General features: G+C 39.9%; 1 protein-coding gene across 2 annotated transcripts in view; it reads left to right on the forward strand.

Moving 5' to 3' along the window:
* Window positions 1–13,290, forward strand: part of CRHR2 (corticotropin releasing hormone receptor 2) — a 114,614-nt gene extending 101,324 nt beyond the window's left edge. Inside the window, exon 12 of one of the 2 annotated variants that reach the window (XM_069859228.1) lies at window positions 11,143–13,285. In XM_069859228.1, coding sequence (XP_069715329.1) covers window positions 11,143–11,283 — 141 coding nt within the window. In that variant the 3' untranslated portion in view covers window positions 11,284–13,285. Of the gene's footprint in view, window positions 1–11,142 lie in introns of both variants that reach the window. The other variant, XM_069859229.1, reaches the window with a different exon arrangement.
* Window positions 13,291–13,708: the final 418 nt, after the last annotated feature.

The raw sequence follows: 13,708 nt of genomic DNA on the forward strand, positions 1-13,708 counted from the left end.
GACACAGGCAATAAGGCTAGAATATCCATTAATTTAAAGCTTTAATAAGGCTGTGATCTCAGCTGTATCTCTTTCATTTCATATTGATACAGATGCCACCAGACACTTACAAACTGTCTGTAGTAGAGCTCAAACCATATGGATCGCAGATGAAAGTGATCAAAGTTTCTGTCTTTTTGTCAGTGTTCTACCTGTGAAGTTTGGCAAAAGAAACAGAAAAGAGGTTTTGGAACATCTTGTAGCCTCCCTTGATTTAAACATATAGTTGTGACAGAGATTTTCTCTTCCTATGAGCTCTTTTGCCTCAGATCAGAGAAGTTACACAGCTATGCTGCTTGAACAGATCTCATGTTCTAGAGGAGATGGCAGTGCCTCTAACTGAAGATGGCACCTTGTTAGTACAAGATATCACCACACGAGGTCTTGCTCTTCATTTTGTAGTGATTTGGTCTGGCAGTTCAGCAATGGGATCACTGAGGAGAAAAAGTGAAACTATTAAATTGTAGTCTGTGCAAAGAATTTCAAACTGGATGAGCTTATTTCCTTATGTGTTGGAGCGGGGGTTTGACCTGGGAATACAAACATCTCCCTTCCCCTCATTTCCACAACATGCAGTTCTTCACACAGGTCTTGGACAAGCTTTGTTGGCTGCACTGAGAAATAAGATGATGGGCCAGGTCTTGAGAGAGAGTGTATCACTTGGACTGCTTTAATGAAGATACGATCCTTCAGATTTTGAATATGAACGCCTTTCCAAGCCAACACATTATACTCAAGTTATTCCAGTCAACCTAAGGAAAACAAGCGTTTTAGATACAAAACCTGACAATGTTTTATGTTTTATTGCTTCTGAAAAGTTCCAAAGCTGTTTGGAACAAATTGAGTGCACCATGGATGGGTATGAAAGGCTGTTCGCACTTGACTCATATTAATTTGTTTAGAGAATTTATGGAATAAAGTTGTATTTTTTGGACACAATCTACTAGCACTAGACAGCAAAAATATGTGAATTTCATTTAATCTGGGTGGTTAAGAGCATCACTGGACTTCCAAGAAAATTGAGGATGAGAGGTTTCTGAGAATTTAAGATATTATGAAAAAATGTCATAATGAAAAATATGTATGCATTTGTGTTAAATGCCACTTAAACAAAATGGATGTAGGTTGGGAACATTTTTCCAATGACTGAAAAAATCCAAAGTACTCCTCAAAATTTATTCTATTGATTCACAGATAACAAGACTAAATTTAATTTCACATAATACTTGATTTAAAAAAATATTTAAGAAAGAGATGTTTTGGAACAAGTATAGATACAATGGCATGAAGTTCTGCTGAAGAGAATGCATTTCCAGAAAATTCTTGTTGGACAATTTTTATTGAAGTTCACTAAAAAAATCTTGAGGTTTTTTAGTCGATTAAATTTATTCTCGTAGATCAGTTTCTTATAACAAGATAAACATGGATAATCAAGGATATGCTTTCATGCTATTTCATGCTTACATTAATATGTGTCATGGTTTAGCTGTTCATGAGAATATAGATTTAGACACTAAATCATCTTTTCAGCCTCTGTAGGACAAAATGATTAATTCAACCCAGTAACTGCCCTTGACTGCATGTGTTTAATTAAAGCCTGTCTTTCAACAGTGTGTCTGATGTGGGACTCATCTTACATGGCACCTCTGATTTTTCTGACAATGATCTTTAGTACTGACTTGGGTAAAAACTTCACTATTTTATCCAGGTCACAGCCAGATCAGAAACTGCAAAATGGCTCAGGGAAGGTTATAGTCTTTAGGCATGTGTCGAGTAGCCTTATAATTGTTTGCATGATATGAAATCCAGGAAAAATATTCATTAAAGTTTCAGTACTAAAGAGACTCACTGTTATTAGGCCACTAGAGGCAGTTGTCACCCTCGGTTTTTCATAGGAGCACATCAAAAGAAGACGACAGAAGGCAGTAGTGACACTCAGCAGCACTATTATCACTCCTTGTTGATCTCCATGCTCACAGCTCTTTTAGACATTCTTCAAACCAGGGTGTTCTCCAGGGTCTTCTTTCAGCTTTCTAGCTTATATTTTCTGCTCACAGGGAATAGGTACAGGATTGTCAGCGTTTCTATTTTCTCTTTGACTAATTCAAGATAAAGCATCTTTCAAGGAAGAAGGAACTTCCCTCCAGTTCCCTTTCTAGTGTGCTGTCTACCTTCTCAGCAAGATCTCTTTGCTAGTAATGTTTTTATCATGAAAGAAATAAAAGTATTTCAGAGAGAGAATGAGTACATTTGTAGTATTTCCTATTCCAAATATATCTTTCCATACTCTTGTGTTAGCTTTGGCTGCTGTTCGTTGAAGTCTGCTGGGGAGGACAGCAGAACTCAGATGCAGCAGCATCCACTGATGAAGGAAATGAAATATTTCTAGACAGACACTAGTGAAGCACCAGAGGAATGAGAGCTGATGTGGCCTGGCTCCATTCCTGCTACCTTAGCGAAGGCATTATGGAAACAAGAGGGTAGTGGGGGAAGGCTCCCTACCTCTAGAGAAGACCTATCCGTGTTATTAGGTGCTTTGTGCCATTTCCATTAACCAGTAGTGCTGATGCCTCAGAGAGTTCTTGATGCTTGGAAACCTTACCAACCATAAAAGGAGATAATAACACAGCTGTACCATAACAGGGATCTTGTGAATGAAGATGATCCTCTGTGAATGACCCAGATTTATAAAGTGCTAGTGCTTGATGAAGGGCTAGACAGAGAAGAGCAGTCTCCACTATGAAACTGAATGAAGAAAACAAGAGCAAACCTAAAAATGTTCATAGTAAGGGTGTTTAAGCAGTAGAACAGAGGCCCAGAGTGTTTGAGATCTCTGCCCTTGGATATATTCAAAATGAGTAAGTCCTTGACATCATTTCAAAGCAGTATGTATTTTCTATACTGGATTTGCTTTGATCATGGCATTGAACCAGACGCCTTATGAGGTGCCTTCCATCCTTAATTGTACTAATTCATTAATCCTATCTCCACATTAAGGTGCCTGTCAGAAGACCATAGAATGGTCTGGGCAGGAAGGGACCTTAAAGATCATCTTTCCATCATCTCCATCCCCTCCTTGGCAAGGACACCTTTCAGAGGATGAGGTTCCTCTAAGCGTCATCCAACTTGGCTTTGAACACTTCCAGGGATGGGGCACCCATCACATCTCTGGGTGACCTGTTCCAGTGTCTCACCACCCTCACAGTAAAAAATTTCCTCCTAATATCTGATTTAGATCTGTCCTTCAGTTTTAACCGTGTCTTGAAAGAATAAATAACTAGCAAGGCCTGTATCTGAAATCATCTGGCAAGGCATGAATTCTCAGTTCAGGCAGGCCTCAGATTCTAATATTATCAGGTCAATATCAATAATCGGCTATGAATTAACATTTAAAATGCAAAGCAATCAGGTGACTTAAAGAGAAACCATAACCAGAGAGGCACAGAACAAGTTATTTCTTTCAGTGGCACTTTTAATTATTTTCATAATGAGGTGCAAGGCAAGGATAAAAATGTTTGGAGGGGTTTTGTGTTGACTCTCTACTTAGGCACCATCTGTCTCTCAAAATCTATTAAGCTCAAATTGGCTTACTTTGATCTGATCATCTTGGGAGGCTATTCATTATAATTCCCACCTATGAATCATCACCTAAATGATTAGTCATCCAGCTGTCCGTCAATCTAGTCAGACTTTACATTAATCGTTCTGAACCCAAAGGGCATGCATCAAACATTCCCTAAAATCACTGAATAAATATGAATATGGGGGTGGACTAGAGCACTAAAGTTTAATTCCATCTCCCATAATGATTGCTTTCTGAGCAATAGTGTCCAACAGCATGAGTTTAAGTACTGTTCCTACATGTGTCTAAGGATGCCTGGGCAATATAGAGTCAACAGAGGAATTCAAACCTTCCCTTTAGGGACTACCAGGCAACAGTTCATTACAGGACTGCAGTCTCCTGTCAGTATCCATCTCCCACACCCAAATGTTTTCTGGTTGAAAGTCAGCTTCATTGCTGTGGCTCTGGTGGGTCCTGCTAGAGAGAGAAAAATTAAAGCTTGGGCATGCTGAAAGGTAGCTGTTCTGAGGGTGTTTCCCCACCTCATCTTCCTTTTCAATACACCACTGCTGTTGTGTGCTTGCCTCTAGAGCATTACACAACAGAAGCATGGGGTGAGCTGATTGTACTCGTGGACTCCCTTTCTAGTAGTTAGTTCTGGTCCTTTGTGGACCAGAATCAAAAAGCAGCATTTGAATTTATGAAAATGTATGGCAAATCTTTATAACTAGTCAGAACTCTTCTAGCTTCTTGAACAATTAGTTTTATATGATAACCAAGTTGCACTGTTGTGATCTTAGAATTAAAACCTTAACATTCCAGTCTGGCATGTGCTGCAAAACTATCCACCTATCAACGAGTTATATGGAATTGCGATAAAGACTGTCAAATCAATGAATTGCAGACCAGTTAAACAGGCTAATTTTTTAGGTAGACTCTAAACTTTAACAATGTTACATAAAACAGTGATTTGAGGTAGGCTGTTGAGGTAAAAAAATAGTTCCATCTGAGCTTCATTTTTGTTTCCTTTGAGCCTTGCAGATTGTTTTGACTACATCCCTTCCCTACTTTAGGAAGATTAAACATTGATAATGGCATTTTCATAGAGATGTTTGGTTTGGGGTTTTTTCTAATGGTAGTATCACCGTCTCTGTCCTAAGAGGCTGACTTTACTGAGGGCCTTGTAAAGCCGTATCAATAGGGTGAGAGGTGCCTGTAGGACATAATTATAGCTGCTCAGCGATGTACTTTATTTACAAAAAATAGATAAAAATTTACTCTTATCTCTCTGAGAGTGTTAGTGTTCCTCATCTGCAAATCCCCAGGTCTGTCAACCCAGCAGATTCTGTGCTTAGGCCATTCTGTTTCTTTCCTTCCATTCAGGACTTCACTTGATCCTTCCATGGATCCGGAGAGGCTTGGCCCTTAGGCTTTGTTGCAGCATTTACTATTAAATCCAGCATTTACTGTCCCTCCGCTCTTGATGGACACTCTAGCCCTTTGGAAAATTTTCAAGGAATTATGTAAGGCATCACTTTACATTATTTTGTTCTATTATGTAATGGATGGGACTTATCCCCCTAACATTAGACATCTAATACATACACATATGCAGTTTAAGTGATCGCCCTCAACTTCATTTATAGGCAGTGATTTACCCAAATGAGGGTAGATTTCAACTGTCCTATTTCAATTATTTCTTTTTGATGATCTCTTCCCAATATCCTATGGCATTTCTTATGTCTCTACTGGACAGAGAGAGACCAGGGCTTCAGAACCTTCATCAAGGTGGATTACATTACAGAGTTAGACACAGTTAGAATAATGTCTTGAAATTTAAAGTCTCCATAGCCAGTTCCATTTTGCTGATCTGGACATTGCTTGGAAGTCCCTCTTCCTCATCTGTAGCTTACAATAAGATTGAATATATCTTCATTAACTTTTCCAAATTTGCACCATCATTCATAACTAGAGAAGTTTAAAGTCCAAAGTTACTCTCCAGTTGCCTTCCAACTGTAACACAAGGATCTGAAACGTGGCATAAAGATGTGTGTCAGTGGAACATGTTTAATGAATCACTGAAACCTGTTTTCATAGAGTAAAAATTGATCTCTTCCAAAGGCCATTGAGATACATATAAACCCTTTTCATTTCTTTCATTTGCCTTTGGATCAAGTTTTCTGTGAGTAAGAAGTTACGAACAAGCTTAATTAGAGTTATGTAGTCACAGACTACTGAACACCATGATTATTCTGTTGTCAGAAGCATCCTTATTGTCCCTCTGCCTGTCACTTTTTAACACTTACACAGGAAACATGTTCTCTGGGGACAGAGCATGGCAGCATCCCAACAATCTTGCTTCCATCTTCCATTGCAATGATAATTCATTTAGTCCCACTCTTCTTATCAGATCCTTTATTTTTACCTACAGTAGCCATTATATTTCATTTATTACACCAAAAAGCCCAAAGTGAATGGGCCCTTTTATTCTAAGCACTGTGTAAATGGATCAGACTTTCTTTCTCTCTGCTAGTAAGACATGACATGTCTTCCAAAAACCTTATATTTAATGTCACTAAAGGCTCTTTCTTCAGCTTGTTTCTAATTGATGGCTACAAGAAATTAGCCAGAAGCCACTGTCTAGCGTAAGTAATAGCAACACAAAGTTGATGGCTGTTTTATCCAAAGCAAATCTTCTCTGCGTGTTTTCATCCTTCTCTCCATTTCTTTCATTCTTTATGTTGTTCTTCTAAAGAGGAGGAGCATTTTTTAACAATGTTTATGATCAGATGTGGGTTTTAGTGTTTTTTCGGATGTGATCTGAACATTTGAGAACTCCTCAGTTAGGTGATCTGATCAGGAAAGAAAAATTATAACCAACTGACTCTGTCCCATTACCTGAATTCTTTCTCTTGGCTGCTCTAAAGCAGTGCTGCCCACACTATGTATGCACAAATATGTTGGTAAATCTGATTTGACCACGTGTTCAGAAACTGATTATTCACAGTACAAAAAGTGTGAAGAGCTAAAAAGTGTAATTCTGAGAGAATAACTGTTAGTAAGAAAAAGACAGATGAAGGGTCAACACAGAGAACCAAGCTTTCTGCTCAGCACCATGAATAAACTTTGCAGTCTCAAACACTAAATTTATATAGAAGTGAAGCTGATAATTTGCATTCCCAAGATTCCCATTTGCTATTACAAGCAAGTGCTGTTGATTTCAGGTCATACATGTGCAAATGCTGACTCTGGGATATTATACTGATTCTACAGAGGTTAACAAATAGACAGAGTTGCTCTCATGGAGATTAACAACCAGAATTGAAGTTGCTATTTTGCTTTATCTTTTTCTATTACTCTTTCACTGTATAATGGGGGTTTTTGGTGTCTCTTTTTAACATGTTGTTATAGCAGTCACAGCCAGTTTTCTTTTTTTTCTTTCCTGACCTGAAGTTAAGCTAGCATTTGTTTCTGAGTTCAGTTTTAAGAGATAAATTTGAGCTTAACCTTTTTTGCATGCAGTCTGGTCACATCCTAACTGTAGTGAATTATTCTGTCATGAAGAAATGCTTTGTACTCACCCCTGCTAAGTGCAGTGTCTGTTTCCACGTGCCAATTCAATTTGGAATGCCTTCAGCTGTACAAGACAGCACTTTTGTTGCTACCTTTTATCATCTCTCAAAGCTTGTGAACAAACCGTACCATAAAAGCCATTCAGACTACTGCTTTTTTAGACTCATATTTTTATCTCCACATGACTCTTTGACTTGATTGGTTCAAAGCTCAAGTGATAAATCTAATCTAGCTTCACTGGCTGAGTAAGTATCTGTTCACGCAAGTTGCTTAGAAACACAAAACACCCACCAGATGACCCCCCTCTTTTTTGTGACCCGATTAAATGCTGCTACAGGAGTACCTGGGATGCCTGAACTTACAGGACTGCCAGTCTGATGTTAACATCTTTAGCAAGACTGCAGTATACACCAGAGATGAAGATATTAATCTCTTTGAAGAACTTAAGTGAATCACAGGCTCCCCATACAAGGGCGAATTTCACTCCAGCAGAAAGGGGGGAAAAAGTCTAACAATAGCTCAGCATTTGGTGACATCTGGGGAGAAATAAGAGCTCAAGAGAAAACATTTCACTGTGGAGAAAATCCCATGTTCTTCATGGGACAGTTTCAGGACAAGGATTACTCTTCTGACACTTTACATGTTACATATACCATTTGCCTTGAGTGCCCAGCATTTAGCTAAGCTAGTTTTGTACTCAAAGGAGCAAGGTGGGGCAAGGACTTATTCATTTCACATAAGTCACCCCCTTAGGAGGATCATCTTTCTCTTTCCATTGTCTATACTGAAAGCATAAATATTGACCAAGACTAGGTATCAAGCTTTCAGATGAGATGCATTCACCCCTTGAATATACTCTGGCCTTTGGGTGTGTTTTATATGCCCCTTAAATCCAGAATCAGAAATAAGTATCCCTTGGCCACTCCAAGGAGAACCATGATAGGCTTGCAAACGTTGAGCATCCAGGAAGGTGCAACACTATGACACGTCTTTCCCGTGTTTCTCATCTTTTAACAGGAGGGTTCCATGAGCCACTAAGGTCAATTCAATGATATAGTACAAGTCAGCAGTTCAAGTTGGCTTCTGCTGTAGTGGCATATGTCTGAGTCAGCCCATCCTGACTCTGGCTATCTCACATAACTATCTTGTTTAGCTCCTTGTGTGAACGGACCAAACCCGATCTTGAAGCTAATGGAGGCATGTTCTACCTACTGCTTTGTAATGCGAGGCTCTTCCAGAATTCCCCTGCACTGTTGTCTAACCATACCACTCTAATTCTCAACACAAATTCATTCATGATGATCATGCTCCTCCTGGCTATCTTTTAATTTCAAAGCGTCTTTCACATGCATGTTCACTCTTCCCTTTCTCAATGAAAGCAGTCCTATCCCCTCCCAGCTTTTATTCTTCTAGAGTCTGTCGCAGCTATTGAGTGTAAACACCATCACTTTATACAGAAGTATTTTATTGATTCATAGAATCACCTGGTTGGAAAAGACCCACAGGATCATTGAGTCCACCACAGATCACACACAGCTGAAAAAAACAATGAAAGAAAGAGCTCTTCAGGTCCATCTTGCCCAATCTGCATCTTCTAGAAGGGCAGTGATAGAAAAGCCAAATTTCCAGCTTCAGGATTCCCCTGACAAGGCATCAAAGAAATTGCAAAACTGTGTTCCAAGTTGATACTCACAAACCTGAGACAGGATGTATTTCATGGAAAAAACTGATGATGAGAAGGGATATTTAGGTGCCAGACCACAGCACTGCAGACATTCTAAGTAGATTAATGGTGCAGACTATGTGTTTGCCTAAGAACCTGAAGGCCTGGCAAGAAATGGAAGGATTGAATCCCCCCTTTCCATGTCCTCCTTATGAACTGCTGTATATTTTAACTATCAGACCATCATTCCCTTTCATCTAGGACACCTAATACCAATACCATGTGGTTTGAGTGGGAAATACCTCTGCTACTACAGCTTATCAGCTCATTTGAGCAGCTCTTAGACAGCATGAAGGAGGTTGTCTGAAGTGCAGTTAGGGGTGTGTGTTCCACGCATTTTGAGTATACTTAACACTGCACTTGAAGACAGGCCCCAAGTTTTAAAAGAAATGGAGAAAAGCAGTGGCTGTGCACCTTTGGACAATTTGTTTCGACATCATCTTCCCTGCAATCTCAGTGTTGATTATAGGTACACCCAGGATGGCTTTGGTCTACCTCAGGTGCTGATAGCTGAGAAGTTGTGTCAGCATGGGTTTCACACAGGCTGTGCAAGCTCATCTCAGGGCTTGTACAGTTGCCATGGCAGCTGATCTGTGTTGAGGTCTACCCTACAACAACATCACTGCTATTAATACCCAAGCTTTAGCCTGCTGGTGGTAAACTGGATATAAGAGCACTCCTTTACTTTTGAGGCATGCAGCAAACATAAGTACGTTAACAACTGAAAAAGATTCAGAGTAAGATATCAATATTTTCCAAATTTAGCCAAATTTATAATTCAGATATCTAAAGCACAGCTAGTTGTCTAGAATCACTTTATACCTAATGAAAGGAAATAGGCATTTTTCATCTGACGAGAATATCTGGCCCACTTTGGACATCTGCTTTAGGAGATGAATCATACCCTTTGACCAGATTGTCTGGTTCTGACTTGATCAGGAAGAGACCTATGTGTCAGTAGCTGAGGTGTAATGTCTATGCTGTATTATTTATAACCCCACTTTCTATGCAAATGTGCTTTTTGGAAAAGGAGGCCCTGGCTTGGTATAGAAGCTGTATGTAAAATTGATCTTTTTTTTCAAATTTGACTAGATTTCAGGTTGACAGCAGAATGCCAGCATCCTTTTCAAATGTCATGAGTACCACTACCCATTGACTGTCCAAGAAATTGGGCCCAAATTCATCTTACCTGATTTTGTAGCTTATGTAGCTGCCTAGGTTATGGCTCTGAATTTCTCTCATCTCCACAGTACACAGAAATGAAAAAGAATATAAAGAGATCAATCTAAGTTTTGTTTCAGCATCTGACTTAGAGTTTTTTATGCCAGTGATTTGGCAGGAACTGATCAGTCTATGTAAGGAGTATCTTAAGCTTTCCTTGCCGTTGTTTTTGAAGGTAGGGTTCCTATTACCTGTTTTTCTCTTGCTTGCACACAAATGTGTTTGAGCTAGAGCTCCTGGGCTCTGTCTTTGGTCCATGCAAAAACATATGCACTTAAAATTCAAGATTCATCTGGCCTATGTGTAAGTATCTGCTTGAGGAAGGCCTTGTGTTGACTGTAGAGTAGTTCTCCACTGCCTCTACAAGGAGCTCACAAGGATTGGGTCAGGTGTGTCTGTGTAGTAGTTGCCAATGTTTAGTTAGATGATCTGTGGTTCCCCTTCATATACAAAGGAAACAGTGGCGACAACAGCCCCGGTGATAGGTCTCTTTAAGACCTCCATGAAGTGCATCTGTCTAGAAGGCTTGATCTAATTGCACAAGTTTAGGTGTTTATTGTCACTTGAAATTCTCTGGGATGTTTAAGACATTAGATATGAGATTAGATATTTGAAACCCATGATTTTCCCGGAGTGTAGTTGGGAAGGGCCAACTCTCTGCAGGGACAACTGTCTGTGGGACAACTCCCTATGGGGACAACTGTCCGAGAAGAAACATTAGATTTGGGCTTAGGTTTAGGCTTAGGTTTGGGCTTAGGGTTAGGACTGTCTCCGTGTAGATTTATTCCTGCAGAGAGTCGTCCTGTGGGGACATGTGGCCATGGAGAGCTGGCCTAGACTTGATGCAGTATCCTGGAGAATGTCAAGTGAACTAGATGCCCGTGTTTAGGTACCTGAATCAAGCCCTGCATGTTTCAGGGGCTTGGCATGTATCATCATTTGCCCAGTGCTGTCTAGTGTCCCATTACAGAAGACATCTGAGTATTCTAAGTGTTTGTGGTATTTCCTTTTTTTCTTCCACCAGGTCCGTTCTGCTGCCAGGAAAAGATGGCACCGCTGGCAAGACCATCACTCCCTCCGAGTGCGTGTGGCACGTGCCATGTCTATCCCCACCTCTCCAACACGAATCAGCTTCCATAGCATCAAACAGACCGCAGCCGTGTGATATGCCCTGCACCTACACGCACCACCTGGTGGCCTTCAGCACTCTTTCTTCATTCTCCTCAAGTTCCTTTCTTCAGAATTCCTTCCTTTATTCTGCACTGCTCTTTTGCAGTGAGGTGCCCATCATATTTTTGTGACCTCTCATCTCCCATGTTTGTGATGCTGCTTTACGGCAACCAGGCAAGAGCCTCTTGGAGTAAGTAGGTGGTGGTGAAACACAGAGAAGAAAGAGATTCATCAGTGACTGCACCTTGTGGATGTTCACAATACAAAGTCTAAAACAGCAAACTGGCAGGAACAATCAATTTTTTTCTCCTTCCTTTTTTTCTGCTTTTCCCTTCCATATTGTGGTGAGCAAAGACTATTTTTAGCATACTGCCCATCTCACCCTGTACATTGATTCCCAATGATTTCAACAGTTTAATGTATAGATAGCCCGTCTTTTTCTTGTTTCTTTGTAAAAAATTCTTCTCTGCAGAACTGTCATTTCAGAACACGTGGCAGCAAGAGAAAGAGCATCTGAAAGTTGATGTGGAAAATCAGAATTTACCTACCTTCCCCTTTTCTTTACTGGGAGTTGACCAGGACATCACTGGACTATTTAATGCAGGACACTTTGCCTTGCAAGAACCATTCCCTGTTCATACATAAAATTTTGAAAAGGACAGCAATATCTCTAGATAGCTCTATAAAATATCCTTTTTCCTCTTAGCCCCACACTTTCAACATAATGTAAGTAGCCTTTGGAAGGTCTTTGGGTTTTTTTCAGCTAAGAGGATTAGGGTGGGGAAGGACAACAAAACATGTTTTCTGGGTTTGAAAAAATAAAAAAGGGAAGCACTGTATAAATAATAATGAGAAGAGGATGCTTGCATTACGAGGATAGTGCTACATGCTGCACAAAGATTATCTATTGAGCATTTTGAACTAGAGCAGATGTATCTACTAGGCTTTTTATGTGATGTTAAAAAATACTGTGTATTTTCAATAATAAACACTACTCTGGGTTGGTTTAAATAAAACCAGGCATCATTTTCTTTACTCTGGAGAGGAAGAGGACACCTATTTTTTAGTGTGGGTTTGTATCTAAGGTCAGGGAAAGAAATCTTGTTTGATGATTAGGCAATGAGAATAACAAACATGACAAAAATCTGAGCAAGAGGGCTTTTAAATGCAAGATGAATTGTCTGCCTTCTCAGTTCATGGTGTTACATTGGACTCCCATTCTCTGCTCTCCACTTCCCTCCACTGGGCTTTGCAACAGCAGAAACAAAAAAGCAAGTTGTGTAATGTATTTTCCATCACCTGTATCTCACCAGTGCTGGAGTAATTTGCTCTTTCCACTTTATCATGCATATGCAGAATTTTCTTCACACATTTTAGAGGACTTCCCAACACAAGGTGGTTTTAATTCTCCAGATTTAAATTGGACTCTGTCTAGTTTTTAGGACCACACAAGGCTGGAAAATATCTTGGAAAACACTGATGTTAATGCCCTGCTTTTGGAGCCATCCCCTCCTAACAGCTCAGTCACATTCAGCTTTGAGATGATTAACAAAGCACAGCAAATTTAAATTAAGAAACTAAAGTTTTGTAACTTTCCCCCCTCCTATCTCTCATTTGGATTTAAGTGCCTCAATGAGATAACTGATGGGGGAGGGAGATTTGTGATACTGTCTAGTTAGACCTGTTATCTCTGCCAAAGAGGAAGAGCGGTGAAGAGTCTTTAGATAGCCTTCCATGTGGCATAGCAAATGGTGTAAGACATCCCATCATGGAAGAGATACAAATAAGACTGGAAATATACCTACCTATGCCACTCACTGCTGTCAGTACCCTGAATTCAGCAAGGAGATGCAAACCATCTTCATTGTAACTGGGAAAAAAAAGCATCTGATGAGACAGGACTGTGTCGGTGCTGTTATTCGTTACATACATCACAACTGTGATGTGCAGCCTCCTGGCATTTTGTGTTTGAAGGGGCAGGTGTATCTACAGGTTAGATACTGGACTGAGTATCTCTGTGTTTGTGCTGTCTCTAGGCCAGTCTGGGATGAAAAAGGGATTTGCAATGCAGCAGATATTATCAGAAACTGCAGGTTGCTGTTACTACCAGGAGTGTATTTTTACAAAAAATAAATCCTTTTTCCAATTAGTATTTGTCCAAAGCAGAGATTTTCACTCCTTCCAGCACAAGATCCTGTTTCAAGCCAGCATGTTGGACATACAACATTAGTGGAATACTGCTTATGTTAATTTTGAAGTGATTGCCATGCTGACACGTTCACAACCTCTGCTTGTTTTGCTTGTGGAAGCTTTCTGAAGCCTGTCTTGCCTGAGGTACTGACATCCACAACCCATTTTCTCTAAAGCATTGTGATGAAAACCAAGCTTGAATTTCTACTGTCAGTCTCATAAGAGGAAGA

Source organism: Phaenicophaeus curvirostris, chromosome 6 (genome assembly GCF_032191515.1).
Source record: "Phaenicophaeus curvirostris isolate KB17595 chromosome 6, BPBGC_Pcur_1.0, whole genome shotgun sequence".
Lineage (NCBI taxonomy): Eukaryota > Metazoa > Chordata > Aves > Cuculiformes > Cuculidae > Phaenicophaeus > Phaenicophaeus curvirostris.